Source organism: Equus przewalskii, chromosome 5 (assembly GCF_037783145.1).
Source record: "Equus przewalskii isolate Varuska chromosome 5, EquPr2, whole genome shotgun sequence".
NCBI classification, from domain to species: Eukaryota; Metazoa; Chordata; class Mammalia; order Perissodactyla; family Equidae; genus Equus; species Equus przewalskii.
In genome coordinates this window covers 67,595,213-67,611,459 of record NC_091835.1, presented here as the reverse complement: position 1 = coordinate 67,611,459, position 16,247 = coordinate 67,595,213, and the positions used below count along the sequence as shown (strand labels likewise).

Sequence of the window (16,247 nt, the reverse complement as noted above, 5' to 3'; positions counted from 1 at the left end):
GGAACAAAAAGAAAATTAAAAGCTTCCAGAGAGAAATAAGTCACTCACAAAGGAGTCCAACTGGAAACTAGAGGACAATAAAGACATACCTTTGAAATTCTCAGAAAGTAATTTTAAACCTAGCATTTCATATCTGGAAAAACTGACAATTAAGTATGAGGGTAGAATAAAACCATTCTGGATTCAAAAATATACCTCCTACACATTCTTAGGAAGCTATTCTAGGATATATTTCAGGTAGGGGAGACAGTAAACCAAGAAAGAAAACATGGGATCCAGGAAACAGGCAATAAAACCTTAGAGAGAGGCAAAAGCAAGTTCCAGGACAAGAGCAATGCACCAGACTGGAGTAGGAGAGGCAGTTTGGGAAAAAGTGAAGTTGACAGATTTGTGTCTTGAGTGTTTGGAAAAAATATCATTGGGCATTTGACAGAGCTGTCAAAGTATCTGGGAAAAAAAGTAACAATAGTTACCTGGACAACCAAGCAAATGAAAATACGGTGGCAATTCTTAACTCTAGCAAAAAATTTTTACATATTTGTAAGACCATACGACTACTCATTTAGTTTGCACCCTCCGCTTCGGCAGCCCAGGGTTTCGCTGGTTGGGATCCCGGGCGAGGACATGGCACCGCTCATCAAGCCATGCTGAGGCGGTGTCCTACGTGCCACAACTAGAAGGACCCACAACTAAAAATCTACAACTATGTAATGGGGGGCTTTGGGGAGAAATGAAAAATAAAATCTTTAAAAAATATATATGGATTTAAACTTGTATTAGCATTCTATTGCTGCATCACAAATGATCACAAATTTAGTGGCTTCAAACGACATCCATTTATTATCTCACAGTTCTTTAAGTCAGAAGTCTGGGCAGACTCGACTAATTCTCACAAGGCTGAGATCAAGGAGCTGGCTGGGCTGGGGTCTTATTTGGAGGCTTGAGAGAAGAATCCATTTTCAAGCTCATTCAGGTTGTTGGCAGAATTCAGTTTCTTGTGGTTATAGGACTGAGGCCTTGCTCGCTGTCAGCTAGGCCAGTCAGCTCCTAAATGCCACCCACGTTCCTTGGCATGTGCCTCCTTCCATTTTTAAAGCCAGCAATGATGTGCCAAATTCTGCTCATGCTTCTAATCTCTGAATTCTTCTTTTGCTGTTAGCTGGAGAAAACACTCTGCTTTTAAAGGGCTTGTGTGATTAGATTAGGTCCATTCGGATAATCTCCCTTTCTCTATATAAAGTAACAATCACCAGAGTGTTACCTGCCATATTCAGAAGTTCCACCTACACTCAAAGGGGAGGAGACTATACAAGGGCAAGGTTCACTGAGGGTCATCCTTAGAATTTTGCCTACCACAAACCTAAAACTGTGATATAACTATCCTGGAAAAACTAGAGTGGGAGAGGGGAAGCATAGGGTGTGGTATAAGAAAGCTAAATTCTTAACTGTCATAACAGGAAGGCAATATATAATAACCACAAATGAATAAGTCAATATATAGCATATAAACATTTTCTTTAGAAGTAGGAAGGCAAGTGCCAAAAGAAACAACTAAAATAGTTGAAAATGATCGTCTCTGGAGAGTGGAGGTGAGAGGGCTGAGGCAAGGGACTCATTTTTTCATTATAAGCCTTTTTAGCACTATTCTTTATGTTTAATATTACTTTGAAAAAGAATTAAAAGATAACTTTTAAATATATCGGTTGATTAGAAATGAGGAAGATTAAAAGATTGAGGAAAATCATAAAACTCATAAAAAAATAAGTTTGCTTTGCAAATGCCTGACTCCACTTTAATAAATCCAAACGGAAATTGTAGCTGAAGAATTGAGGGTGAAAAAAAGGCACGGTCCTCATCAATAGACACATTTTTCTTTCTTCTCCTTTTTTTTTTTTGCTGAGGAATATTGGCCCTGAGCTAACATCTGTGCCCATCGTCCTCTATTTTGTATGTGGGACGATGCCACAGCATGGCTTGATGAACAGTGCACAGGTCTGCGCCCAGGATCTGAACTTGTGAAGGCCAGGCTACCGAAGTGGAGCATGCCTACTTAACCACTATGCCACCAGGCCAGCCCCAATAGACATATTTTCAAAGAAAAGGAACTGGCACTATATAAAAAAAACTAGTGAACCTATAGTTATACATATTAAGAGAAACTAAAATGGATAAGGTACGTATCTTTTGATTCTCCAATTTACCATGTAAACTTTTGTTAAATTAACTGACCAACTATTTGTCCGATAAGAGAGATTCTATTGTAATTACATTCTACTTTGATTATATACTACTTATTAATTGTAGCTGGATGACTAGTGGCAGGTTTATACCAGGGATCTGTACTTAGTGGTTAGGAGTTTATGGGTGTTGATTAGGTGAGCCACACTCCAGGGTCAGACGGGCCAAATTCAGTTCAAGATGCCTCCTGGAAGGATGGGACCAGTGGTAACTTGTTGCCTTGTCAAATGGTGATTTCACTAAATTCTTGTCCCAGAAGTGAAACTTCCTAGTTTTCTTCGGAGAAATAAGATGTGGATGGACTCCTAGCACTGAGTTTTCACCAGTAACTCCAGTTTTAAGCACAGAAAACAAATCAAATGATTGTTTTGGTTTCTGCATATAACAGTTAGACTATATAAAGATGATTCTGCGATGTCTCTGTGTGTGTGTATCAAAGAGGGAAAAAAAGAGAGATCAGAAGGAACCAGTTACTCTTTCCTGTGCTTGTAGACCACTACTCTAGACTTCTAAAGTGTTGTACCGCTCTTGGGAAGTTGCCCGAGGCAGATGGGAGAAGGTTAGAAGGTACTGACTCCATAAAGCAGTTCCTAAGTCAACAATTCTAGCCATTAGCTGAGCAAAAAGTTACCATTCAGTTTCAGTGAATGGTGGGCTCCTGGCAAACTTGAGAAATACCTGTTGTGGAATGGTGAATAACTCTATGCAAAGCCCACCTGACATTTGAACCCAGGGTTTAGGGGTTGACAGATTTTCTTAGAAAGGCTGACCAATTGTACAGTGGCCTGCTCACAGCAAAAGACCTGTGCAATCTGTCCCCATAAATAACTTTAAAAAAATGAGCACAAGCATAGGTGTCTGAAAATTTGGAATCAAATTCTGGCTCTATCACTGTGACCTTGGGTAAATAAGTTAACCTCTTGGAGCCTCAGTTTCCTTATTGGTAAAAAGAAAACAGGAATACCTACTTCACAGGAATGTTGAGAGGATTAAATGGAATCATGCATGTAGAGTGCTTAGCACAATGTACATATAAATAAATAGTTGTTTATTATTAAGTGCTTGAGCCAACAAAATGTGAGATTAATTAGAAGTTAGCAAGTAGACTTCCTCTGTTCAAATCTTGAGAGGTGGCCAGAGGGTGTAAAATTGAGAGGGGAGGGGGAAGCAGGCAGGGGAGCAGGGGTGGCAAATTTGATGTCCAGTCCTCCCTCTAACCTTACATTTTAGGCCAACAGTTTGGCCAAGCCTCCTTCCTCTTATAGTCTGCCTTGGGATGGAAAAATGAGTTAGCAGATGCTGTCAGGATACTTCCCTGTCATCCCATAGGGGACTCCAGTTTTTACGAAGTGAAATCATTCTCTCTGCCTAGCCTACAAAATTATTCAGAAACAAGAGCCAGGCCGCTTTGGATTAGTGTCTTGTTTACTAGTGTTTAAGTAGCTAAATGGGTAGGAGAACCACAAGCTTGGTGCTCAGTTCCCTCATGGTGAGAAGTCAGGCAGGGTTGGAGCAGCTAGGAGAGGCCTATTCTTAGCCTGCAACAAGGGAAATTTGTGGGGTAGGCCAAGTGTGTTTCTCTGAGAGAGGGCGAAGAGCTCCGTATTTGGGGACAATAGCAGCACCATGGCATAATGCTGGGACTCAGCTGGGGGGGAGTAAGCAGGGGAGGGCTGGTGTAGGGCTATTAAGGGATTTCGAGGGTCCATCAGTGGGACCCTAGAAGCTGGATATGTAAAACAGAGCTTCTTTGATGGAATTAGAAAGAGGACAGAACGGAGGCTTATACAAGATCAGTGCTTTACAATCCTAACTTTGTGCTTTATACTTTCTCAGTTACTCCCTCCCCTTACCCCAATACAACTTCTGCTTCAGTACCTGCCTACACTTAATTTCCTTCACGTGTTCTCCATTCTGCCTGGAATACTCTTTCTCCTTCATTTCTGTACTTTCAAACAATTCATCTTTTAAGACCTTAATCAATTGTCACATCCCTTGCAAAGCGTCCCGTGTAACTTCCTGTTTTAGAGTTAGTCATTCAATATCATTCATTCATTCATTCATCCTAAATATTTATTAAACCTCTATTGTATATGAGGCACTGCTAGGTACTCTGGATATAACACAGATCTGATATTTACTCACTGCCTACTAAAACTCCTTCAGCGGCTCCCTGTAAGGTTAAAATTCCTAGCATGGCTCACAGCATCCTCAATTATCCGGACCCTGCCTAGTTTTCAAGGCCTGCTTCTCATTACCTGTCTACTTTACTCTTTATCTGTACCCAAGGACTTGGCGTTCACTTAATATGGCTCTCTCTCAAGTCTCTTTTCCTTTGTCTGTGCTATATACCCTACTTGTCTACTTGATCAACTCCAATCATCCTTTAACACTCAGTTCTGGAAGCATATCCTGTGTGAGGTCTTTTCTAAAGGATCCTCATTCTCATTCCAAATCCAATAGTATCAGGTACTTCCTCTTTTGTGGTTCCACAGCATTCCATATTTAACTTAATCATATACTATATTCCAGCTTTTTTGTCTGCATACTTATCTTCACCTGATAGCCAGCCACTTTATGGCAGAGGCCTTACTCTATCCATCTTTGTAACCCCAGTCACCAACATAAAGCCTGGCACATAGCTGGTGCTTAACAAATGTTGACTAAATGAGCAAATGAGTTAAGAATACAGTTATTCAGTTGAATCAACTGGGTGTCATAATAAGGATATTAAATGACATTAACGAATGGATACTCTCCGTGCTCCATAATTTTAACTAGTCTAATTGTTAATCTTGGCAGATAAATCTCCAACCAAAGGCAGGAAAAGAAATGGCTAAGAAGTGGCCTCTTAACGCTCTACGCTTTATTTCCCTTACTTGTTTCTTCAGTTGTGTCCTTCTTCTTGTTCCGAAAGGAATTTTGATATCCCAATAGATACAAGTTAAAGAAGGCCATCTCAGCTCCTCCCTGTCCTCTTCTAGAATGTCCAGGTTGGAGCACTGCACTGTTTGGTAACCATGGTAATATCCTGAAGAATTACTGTGACTGACACCCCCTTTGTCTAAGGAGGCACAGGACTTATGGGTTCACAGTGGAGCTGGAGCGGGAGTGGGCTAAATAACTTCAGGAAAATGGATGAATCAAGTACTAGTTATCCTTTCTCTTGCCCTAGTCTTATTTATACTGTAAGCTTCAGATGGCAGTGAGTAGAAAGAGCAGTGACCTGGGCTCAAATCTTAGTTTTGCCATATTCTAGGTGTCTGACTTTGAACAGATTAAGCCTCAGTTTTTTTTATTTAAAAGAAGGGCAATAGTATCTATTTCATGAGTTATGAGAATTGGAGAAAATGTAGGCAAATTTACTCAGCATAGCATTCAGCATATAATGGAACCTTAAGAAACCGTATTTAAATCTGAATATGGTACTTCCAACGAGTCTTTATTTCAAGCAGCAGTGTGAGCCAGTTACAGACTTTCAAGAGCTGCTTGTTAAATTTTCCAGAAATTTGCAAGTTGGTTGTTAAACAAGCCATTATTAAAAATTATCTAAACTTACAATTGAATGAACTATATTAAAAATAAAAGTAGTAAATACTAAAGTCATTTGTCTCCCTAATTATTTTACTACATTTTACTATTATCTATGCTCATGAGGTTATTTACATCTATTGTGTCTGGATATTGTGTTCTGCTGTTTTCATTTTTTCTCTTTGCTTTTCAGTTTGGGAAATTTTTACTGATCTATCTTCAAACTCACTGATTATTTCCTTGGTTGTGTCCAGTGTACTGATAAGCCCATCAGAGGCATTCCTCATTTCTGTCACAGTTTTTTTGATTTCTAGCACTTCCTTTTGATTCTTAGAGTTTTCATCTCTCGGCTTACATTACTCATCTATTCTTGCATATTGTCCACTCTTTCCATTAGGGTCCTTAGCATGTTAATCATAGTTATTTTAAATTCCCAGTTTGATAATTAAATCTCTGCCATATATGAGTCTGGTTCTGATGCTTGCTTTGTCTCTTTAGACTGTATTTTTTGCCTCTTAGCATGCCTTGTAATTTTTTTGTAGAAAGTCAGACACAATATATTGGGTAAAAAGTTTTATGTTTATCTGGCTGGGAGTTAGCCTGTGTTTCCTGTTTGGTATAGCAATAGGAGTCAGAGGCTAAAATTTCCTCCAGTGTCCTTGTATTTGTCTCCTCTGTTGACTTCAGGTTTCCCTAGAGACTCTTTAAGTAGGGTCTGAGTTTGTAGTTCTTTCAGTTGTAATCCCCTGTTGGTCAAGTTGGGGGAGGGGAAGTGTTCTATAATCCTATTAGGTCTCAGTCCTTTAGTGAGGTTGTGTCCCTGGACTGTGACCTTCACAAATGCTTCTTGTCCTTTTTCCCCCTTCAGGTGAAACAAGAACGCTAGAGGCTGGAGTTGGTTATTTTCCTTCTCCCATATTGATTAGACTCTTTTAAGTAGTTTCTCTTGAGGACAGGCCTTTGTTAAGGAGAACTGAATGCTCTGGGTATATTTCAAAATAGCTACTTTTTCCCTTTCCCTGCTGGAATGATGAGGGGATTTTTCTCCAATCTTCATAGTAAGACCTGTGGGACTCCTGGAGGTAAAACTCATGAAAATGGGGGAGACCCCTTAAGCCTGGGGCCCCAGGAGTTTTTTTTGAATCTTTCAATCTAGTCGATGTTCAGTCTCCAGCAATTAGTCAATTGCACTTTAAGTACTCCTACCAGTTGCTGGTTCCAGTAATAGTTTTTGCTCCCAGTAAGCCATGATTCCCTGTTCTGCCTGTTCTGATTCTGCCTGTCTCTCCAGTTTTTGTGGTGGTTTGCAGTCACCTCAGTTCTCTGATGGATTTAAGAAGGGTTGTTGCCTTTCAGTTTGTTCCGCTTCTTTCTTTGTTGTGAGAACAGGAGTGATGACTTCCAAGTTCTTTACATGTCAGATTGGAAACCAGAAGTCCCGTCTATTGTATCTGTATGGAAGAAATACTATGTGATAGGGTGTTCATCTGTTCCATATTTCATAAGTGATGTCACATTGATAGCTTGAAATTGGCCATGGTGGGAGAATTTATACTACAGAAATTGGCAGATGCTACCAACAGAGGCTTGGTTTATTTGTTTTACTGGTTGTCTAGTCTTAAGAAAGTGACAGAAAATGTTAATGTTGTAGATTAAGAGTGTATCACATCTGTAGCCGTTACATTGTCAATAGCACAAGAAATTGAAATAGTCTTCCAGTATTCAAAAACTATTATCCAGTTCAGCAAAGATGTTGCTTAAGTCACTGACAAATAGGTGAAGTTCCAACATAAGTCTCATTGTTTCATTTTCAATGCAAATAAAAATGTCAACCATCAAAGCTATACTCTTTTGTTAAATGCAGTCATAGGCTGGTTCTTGATTCAAGAGTTTGGCAAAACTCAATGAAAGCATTCTGTGAGAATCAGTTGACTATAAGAAATTTACAATAAAGATTCATATTTTATTTTTTATAAATTGTGTGCAACACATCCTTTGTATTAGTAAATTTTATAACAATGTATGTATGTTTACATACCCATACAATTGTTTTACTGGATAGCTAGTTGTTCATAATTTACCAGTACACACATACCATGGCCAATTTCAAGCTATCAATGTGACATCACTGAACGTGGACTTGTCGATAGTTAAAAATAGCACACCATCATTTCATATTTTAATTTGGAGACTATATGAATGTTGGGGAGAAACTGTTTTAACAGTAGTAAATGGTAAGAATGTTTGACATGACTGAAATATGATATTCATGAGCACAATGCAAAACAAAATCAAACCATGAAATAAGATTACCCAGAACAAGATTAGTCTAGTGAATAGGAAGAAGAGCCTCATAGGTGTGATTTACGGGAAATGGAGTCCTATTTAAAATTTTTAAAAAAGTAAAATTCCTCTGGTTTAAGATTTTGTTAATTGTTCCTTAAGGGCAATGAATCTGAAAGTTAACATTATTTTGACAATAAAAATGTACTGAACACCTACTATGTGCCAGATGGTGTTCTGTCAGGATGCAGAGATGACACTTAAGATCAGACAGTTAAAAGAACAGCTGGGAATTTTGAGGACATTATACCAAGTGAAATAAGCCAGTCACAGAATGACAAATACTGTATGATTCCACTTACATGAAGTGTCTAAAGTAGTCAAACTCACGGAGGTAGAAAGTAGCTTGGGGGTGGTCAGGGCTGGGAGGAGGGGAAATGGGGAGCTGTTCACTGGGTATAGAGTTTCAGTTTTGCAAAATGAAAAAGTTGTTGAGACCTGCTGTATAATAATGTGAATATAGTTGACCTTACTTAAAAATGGTTAAGATGGCTAAAAAAAAAAGAATAGGTAGGATTTGAATCCAGGCCTGACTCAAAAACTCATGTTTAGCAATTATGTGATCACTGCCATCTACTTTCAAATAATTTTATCTTCAGTCAAAGAATACTTCCTTTCTCTGATTTACACAGCTCCCTCTCTTCTGTACAGCAGGGTAGCGAGCCATTGGTCAACAGCTGCACCGCCTGAAGCCTGGCAGACACCACAACTTTTTCTTGGAAGACTGGTATACTCAGCCAGGAAAGCAAATTCAAAAATGGAATCATCAAGCCAAGAGATTAAGTGGAGAACCAAACACAAGTCAGAGATAGGCAAGAGGATCTAAGAGAGAGAATTTTGGCTGTTTAAAAGACAACATACATGACTACATAACCGAAAAAGTGCTTATTCCATTAAAAGAAAAAAGTCTGTAAAGGAAGAAGTTTAAAATTTTGTTTAAAATTTTTTTTTTAATGTTATAACCTCAGGTAAGTAATTTAAATTTTCCCGAACCTCAACTTTTCTGGAGTAAATGGAGCTAATGCTGACTGTAAGCAGTACATGGCAGAGGAGGGCCTGAAATGGAAGGAAAGACTTCTGAAGATGAATTAAAATCAAATTTACTGAGTGGGAGCAGCCATGTCTAGAAATGACAAAACTCAAAATATTATAAGAGACAAAAGATTCTAATATTACCCAAATTTAATCAGGGTAGATTGAGTGTTCCAGAAAAGCAAGGATACAGTCTGCTAGAATGGAAAGAACAACGGAATTAGACTTGATTTTAAAATCTACTTAAATTTCTCTAAGCCTCCGTTTCTTTATTGTAGGGTGTGTGAGCATTTATTTGACACTTATTGACTACTAGAGCCAGGACCGTAATAGGTAGCTGCTGGGGATACCAAACTGAAGGCGGCTTGTCCTTGCCCTCGATTTCAATACAATGTAATAATACCACGATAACATCTACTAAATGTTTTCTATGCGCCAAGTACTATTATAAATGCTTTTAATTAAACTTCATTTGATCCTTCACAACGTAAAACGTAGGTACTATTATCCTTTACATTTATACAAGAGGCACAGAGAGGTTAAGCATCTTGCCCAAGAGCAAACAGCCATGAAGCGTTGGAGCTTGGCTACATCTTGACAGAAGACAGGAACTTACAAGTTTGTGCCTGCGCAGGGGGGCGATGGAAGCTTTCCACATCGAAGGAGTGTTAGTTCACCGCTCGCGAAACGTAGATTAAACTGTTACTACCTTTTGGGATTGTGCCGATTAAACGAAATAGTGTATTTAACAGTCAGTATTATGCCTGGGACATAGTAAGCACTAAATTACTACTATTAATTTCATTTTGTTCCTTTAAGTTGGATCACTGTGGCGAGGCGTAGGAACATTTTCAAGGCTTCGGCTACATAATCGCAAAGCGGGTTTTCAAACGGCTCATCGACACTACTACCAACAATGTAAGCGCCTCTATTTGCTTTATGTTAGGATATACGATAGGGCCATTCTCTCTGATCACTTTTTTCAGTTTTTGACAATCTCACCTATTTTCTCTGTCAAGTTCTCCAGCTGCCCCATTTTATATCGCCACCTCCTCCACAAACGAAGTTCTCCGAGGAGCCGCGGAGCGGCGCGAGGGCGGGCGCCTCACGCCTCCACAACTGCTGCCTCGCGCCCTCGCCCCGGGCGCCAGTGCTCCACCCAGCTCTCGCGGGAGGAGACGAGGTTTTGAACGAAAATTCCGAACCCCCGCGCTACCTCCCAACGGTCACATGACTGGCGCCTGCCTCCTAGACCCAAGGTCTTTCCTAGTCGCCTACTGGCTGTTAACTCGGCTACGGGTTGCCGCGTGGTCCATTCCGGAAGTAGCCTTTTTAACTAACCCTCCTCCGCGGAAGCGTGTCACAACCTAGCCGTCCACCGCTAACGGAAGTCCGTCACGTCGCAGTTGCCCCCGCACAGCGGATGTGTGTCGCCGCTTAGGTGACGCTGGGAAGTGCTTGCAGCCTTCGCCGCTGCCTTCTAGTTGAAGCACTATGGAGGGAGAGAGGAAGAACAACAACAAACGGTGGTATTTTACTCGAGAACAGCTGGAAAATAGTCCATCTCGTCGTTTTGGCCTGGACCCAGATAAAGAACTTTCTTATCGCCAGCAGGCGGCCAATCTGCTCCAGGACATGGGGCAGCGTCTTAACGTGTATCCTTGCGGCCTAGGCCTGTGGCCTTAGGAGTCAGTCCCGCCTTGCTCGGGCGTCCAGGCCTCAAAGCTCCGTCAGGACGGAAGCGGGAAGAGGGTGGGCAGGGGCTGGATGTCTAGGTGGGAGAGCTTACGGTGGGGCGGTCTGATGTTCAGCGTTCGCGCGGGGGAAGCGAGGCGGAGTTAATTTCCCGCTCGCTCGCTCGGGCCGCCAGCCTTGCTGGGAATTCGTATCCTTCCCGGCTTTGTATTTTAACCAGCGCTTCCTGGTCACTTTTCGGTGTGTTCTCATTTTCTGCTCTGATGATTTTGAGATTCTGCTTTTCCGCTGTGCCCTAGGGGTCTGGTGGAGGTTTCACGGTTGATGGCTGCCTTTTGAACTTAGTGTGTAAAGAGAGTTTTGAGAAATTCAGTACCTGAAGGTGGCCTACAGTTAATGCCCCAGCTGTGCTTCAAAGTCCGTTCCTCCTGCTTACTAGCTGTTTAAGAAAGCTGTCAAATTCTTGGTTTTCTCGTCTGTAAAATGAGGTGATACCTCTTCAGTTTGATTTTTGTGCCCATCATGATGCGTGACCTTCAGATATTCAAATAGTAGCTACTCTTAGAGTTTTATAGAATTTCAGAGGAAGGAAGGATGTCAGATTAGATTTGTAGGGATTATAGACCTACGAATCTAATGTTTTAAAAAACCGTTTACAAAATAATGTGTTTTTAAGTTACTCAGAGTGCTGATGTCTTTTCTTTTTCCTCATTTCAAAGATGAGGTAATTTAGTGATTTTTTTCCCCTGTAAGTATTTTTATTTGTCAGAAAATATACTCATTTTGTAGCAAAGAAAGCTAATGCAGTTTTCAAGTGCTTTTCATTCTCTAAGTGAAAAATTATTCTTGGGTGCAACTTCTCTTTAAATGTGTTGCTGGCGCTAATATTTGTGTCTTAAGGTTAGGCTCACCTCGAAAGAGGTGTCCTCTTTATCGTAGATATCCAGTTTGTTTCCTAAGTCTCCACTCAGTGCTGAGTTAAACTTTTTGTTTGAAATTCTGTTCCTGGCACCTTAGCCCTCTTCTTTTTATGTATGTTGTTAAGATTGTTGCCATCATGGGACGCTCTCATCTCTGTATACCCGACGGTGTCTTCTCAGGTCTTCAGAAGTAAGGCATTTAAAAGTTTTTCTTTTCAGGGAATGAACAGCAAATCATTCCACAGTGTTTCTGGTCCCAGGGATCACCAAATGAGAAGGCTCGGTTGCCAAAGAGAAGTGGAACTGAAAAGTTAATTACTGGAGTTTAGACAGTGGGATAGTGGAGACATACATAGGGGCTGGATCAGGGAGGTCATTTTAAAACAAGTGGAGAGAGATCCTGAGCTAATGGATCACCACTGCAGGATGTTCAGTAAGCACGTGACGATTTAGGTCTTACATAGTTTGGTTTATATTCTGTCTTGATCCGCACATGCTGAGAAGCTTGATTATTAATTCAGCAAGTTTATATTGAATATCTGTTAGGTGTAAGGCATTGTGCTAAGTGTCAATTGGTGGTTAATAATTTGGTGAAAGAAAACAGGCTTGTTCTTTAATTTGGAGAGGTAGGTATGATTTTCTTTTAGGAGCATCTACTGTACTTGGCTGCATGGTCCTTTTGGGAGGACACAGAGGTGGTAGGGAGGTTTGGGGAATTGTAGTGCCTGCTGTTTTGGGTCCTTAACTTGAATATTTTAGCTCACAATTGACTATCAACACTGCTATCGTATACATGCATCGATTCTACATGATTCAGTCCTTTACACAGTTCCATCGAAATGTAAGTATAATTTTTTTATATAGTGTATTCCTTTTGTGATTGATTCCAACTTTATATTTTGTTTGTGGTTTTAATCTTTACTGCTGAACTGGAGTTTGAAGTTTAGAATTTGGGGTTGATCTCTTTCATTGTGTGTTACACTGCTGTTCTGAATCCAGCCTTCCAGTTTTCCTGTCAATTGTCTAGCTAATTGTTTGGTGGGTTTAGTGCTTCCTTAGATTAGGTAGATTCTCTAATAAAGAAATAGATTATTGAACATTAAACTTAACATTTTTGGGCTGGGAGACTAGCATTAAAGAGAAAACCATGCCTAATTTAACTGTTATTTTTGAAGCGCTAAATAATATGGTCACAGGAACACAAGTGAATGTAAGTTATTTAGAATTTCTAAAAGCCTTTGATAAAATTCCAATCAATGACTGGTTGGAGGGGGAAGGTACATTATGTGATGACTAGGGGATGACTTTTAAGACAGGAAAAGTAAAATAATAGTAATAAAGGGATTTTTTTTTTCTGGACAGAATTGTAAATAGTGCTATTTTCAGTTTTGCTAGCTGAAATGGTCCTATTTAACATTATTGTAAATGACTTGGAAGCAGGTGCATAGTGATATCCCAGTTGCAGGTAAGACTATCTTTGTTTAATAAAATCAGAAGTTAATAGGGCTAAACTTGATGAACACGTCATATGGATTTGTGAGTCAAATATTTCTTCTCTTTTTCTTTTTTTTTTTGAGGAAAAGTGTTTCAGACTCATCCTTCGGATGATGGGTTTTGAGCTCCTTTTTTATGCCATAGGGAGAGAATCTGTGAAACAGGGTGCTGTTCTGGTAGTGTAAGATGTTTGCAGACTCAGTATTGGGAGTAGTTGCACAGCAGGCCCTTTGGATTTGTGGATTAAGTATTCCCTATTTTTGTTGATTATCCAGTCAGTTTACCTTTCTTCTACTCTTAGCCTCCCTGCCTCCTGCCCTGACCTACCTCAGGTTGCAAGGAGCACGCCCTTATTTAGGGAGAGAGAAGTGTTCAGTGAGGCTTTGTGATAGCCCTGGAATAGAAGGTAGTGGGTAAAGAATGAAATTTGAAGAGAAGTTCATACTGTTTGCTAATTCTGAAAGTTTTCTATGTTTTTCCCTTTTATTATGGTAAAGATTTGAAATCTAGGGTGAAATACATCTCAAATCAATTTATACATGTATATGTATTAATATATACTTACTCTACTTTTACTTTTTAAATTATATCTTTCCTTATTTCCTATGTATTAAACTTAGCAAGGATGGAGACTCACTTTTCTGTATCCTCAAAGCACCTTCAGTAAACTTGTTGAATGGATGAATGATCTGGTAATTATCCACTATAGAGAGATTCTTTTGGATGCCATAACCTTTTCAAAAATACAGTGACTCTTTTTTTTAAACATTTTATTTTTCCTTTTTCTCCCAAAGCCCCCTGGTACCTAGTTGTATGTTTTTTCAGTTGTGGGTCCTTCTAGTTGTGGTATGTGGGACGCTGCCTCAGCATGGCCAGATGAGCAGTGCCATGTCTCTGCCCAGGATTCGAACTGGCGAAACCCTGGGCCACCAGAGTGGAGCGCGAGAACTTACCACTCTGCCATGGGACTGGCCCCCTCCATTGACTCTTAATTTGGGGTTGTTGATTCTCTTTAGAGAACTGATTTTAGGTACGTCCTAGAGTTAACAGATCAAAAAAATCACCCCTTTAGTATGTTAATTCTAAGAGTTTAGCTGTGATGAATCCAGCTTCAAATTTGGGAGGACTTAATACACCATTGTGGCATTGATATATTGTATGTCCTATCAAGCTCCCGTGCATTTTTCATGTTATTGTTTTCTTATTACAAAGGTAAAAAATGCTCATGGTAGAAATGAAAACAATACAGAAATGTATAATAAAAGTGAAAGTGGCTCTGTAATCCCACTCTCCAGAGGTAACCATTGATAAATGTTTTGGCATAGAGTGTCCCAGGCATTTTTCTGTGCATATACTAGCATTTATGTATTTATATAAAAATCATTTCTTACTGTACTACTCTTACACAACTTGCCTTTATCATTTGATGGTACATATTGGACCTTTTTTCATATCGGTTTCTCATTATTTTAAATGGCCATGTAGTATTTCTTTGTATAGTTCCCATAATTTATTTCACCAGCTCCCTAATGGTGGGTTTTTGGGTTGTTTCTGGTTTTTTATTGTTATTATTATTATTATTATTATTATTATTGCTGAGGAAGATTAGCCCTGAGCTAACATCTGAGCCAGTCTTCTTCCACTTTATATGTGGGTTGCCACCACAGCATGGCTGATGAGTGGTGTAGGTTCCTGCCCTGGATGTGAACCCAGGCCGCTGAAGTGGAGCACGCTGAGCTTAACCAGTATGCCACAGGGCTGGCCCTCTAAGATTTTTTGTTTTTTAAAAATTAACTTTTAATGTAGCCTATCCTTTCCTCCTTTTTGTCCCAGCTACCATTGGGTTAATCTTTCTAAATATTTCTGAAACTCTGCATTTTTTTCTAAAATCTTTGTTGTCACTCTCATTAAAAATTTTTTGTGTCCCACATTCCAGTATCTGTATCATTGAACTACTCAGTTTGGTGTTCAGAATGTACTTCACGCCCTGATTCCCCACACCTTTGTTCATGCCCACTTTCCTCTGGTTCTGCTTCCCTTATGGTAAGGTCTAGGAATGTATATGTAGCAAATGGCATATATAACTGCAACAAATATGAAGGAAGAGAATTGTTACTATGAGTTGAATTTGTGGAGAAAAATCTGTTCTAGCAAAGTATAGCAGGGATACAAATAAGTATTAGGATGCTTGTCAGTTCTACTCAGTAAAGGGAAACAGCTATTTAAATTCTATAAAATTATTTATTGCATTTCTTTGACTCCTGGCCAATTCCAGCTCTTGCCATTGCCATCTTTGATTCATTGAAATATTCCTGTTATGATTCAGGAGAACTTCTGCTTCCTGAGATTTCCCAGATCATCAGGCTACATTTATCTCATATTGCTCTAATCTCTTAGATTGTTTAGTATCTGAGTTTGTTGTCTACTTGTGTACTTGCTTCAATTTTTTCCCCCCTCTAAGTTCCTTCTATGTTTAACCTCTTGAATATAATACTATACTTTGAATTCCTTTTTTTTTAAGATTTGTGCTCCCCCTCATATATATAATTGAGATACTTTGAATATAATAAAATTCATCCTTTTAAAGTGTATAATTCCCTGGTTTTTAGTATATTCACAAAGTTGTGCAACCATCACCACAACCTAATTTGAGAACATTTACATTGCCCCAGAAAGAAACTACTCCTTTAGCAGTTACTCCTGTTCCGCTCTCCTCCTAGCTGCTGGTGACCACCAAACTACTTTCTTCTGTATCTATGGATTTGCCTATCCTGGACATTTCAATTTACTCCTTTAAAACAAGGTATATAGAGTGCTTTGATACAAACTTAATAAATAACCTTATTTTAAATGGAAAGCCAGCATTTACATCCAGAGGCTTCTTGAACAGGTAGCTTTTTTTTCTTCTTCTTCTTTTTTTTTTGGCTGAGGAAGATTAGCCTTGAGCTAACCTCTTTGCCGCTCTTCTTCCACTTTATATGTGGATCACTGCCG

General features: G+C 39.5%; 3 protein-coding genes across 8 annotated transcripts in view; 2 read left to right on the top strand and 1 right to left on the bottom strand.

Moving 5' to 3' along the window:
- Positions 1 to 9,627, top strand: part of ADCY6 (adenylate cyclase 6) — a 50,040-nt gene extending 40,413 nt beyond the window's left edge. The window contains exon 23 of one of the 2 annotated variants that reach the window (XR_011540404.1): positions 8,767 to 9,627. The gene's annotated coding sequence lies outside the window, so the exon portion shown is untranslated. Of the gene's footprint in view, positions 1 to 8,763 lie in introns of both variants that reach the window. The other variant, XR_011540403.1, reaches the window with a different exon arrangement.
- SPMIP11 (sperm microtubule inner protein 11) overlaps positions 1 to 10,449 on the bottom strand; it is a 30,152-nt gene extending 19,703 nt beyond the window's left edge. Inside the window, exons 1-2 of one of the 4 annotated variants that reach the window (XM_070621169.1) lie at positions 10,147 to 10,449; positions 5,118 to 7,236 (exon numbers count right to left, since the gene is read on the bottom strand). In XM_070621169.1, the coding sequence (XP_070477270.1) occupies positions 5,118 to 5,196 (79 nt within the window). In that variant the 5' untranslated portion in view covers positions 5,197 to 7,236; positions 10,147 to 10,449. Of the gene's footprint in view, positions 1 to 5,117; positions 7,237 to 9,288; positions 9,337 to 10,146 lie in introns of those variants that run through there. The other 3 variants (XM_008539052.2, XM_070621170.1, XM_008539054.2) reach the window with 3 other exon arrangements.
- Positions 10,450 to 10,511: 62 nt separating this feature from the next.
- Positions 10,512 to 16,247, top strand: part of CCNT1 (cyclin T1) — a 28,952-nt gene continuing 23,216 nt past the window's right edge. For both annotated transcript variants that reach the window (XR_547914.2, XM_008539055.2), the window contains exons 1-2: positions 10,512 to 10,799; positions 12,519 to 12,600. Coding sequence is in view for 1 of the 2 variants with exons in the window: in XM_008539055.2 (XP_008537277.1) it covers positions 10,639 to 10,799; positions 12,519 to 12,600 (243 nt within the window). In the remaining variant the exon portion in view is untranslated. The remainder of the gene's footprint in view (positions 10,800 to 12,518; positions 12,601 to 16,247) is intronic.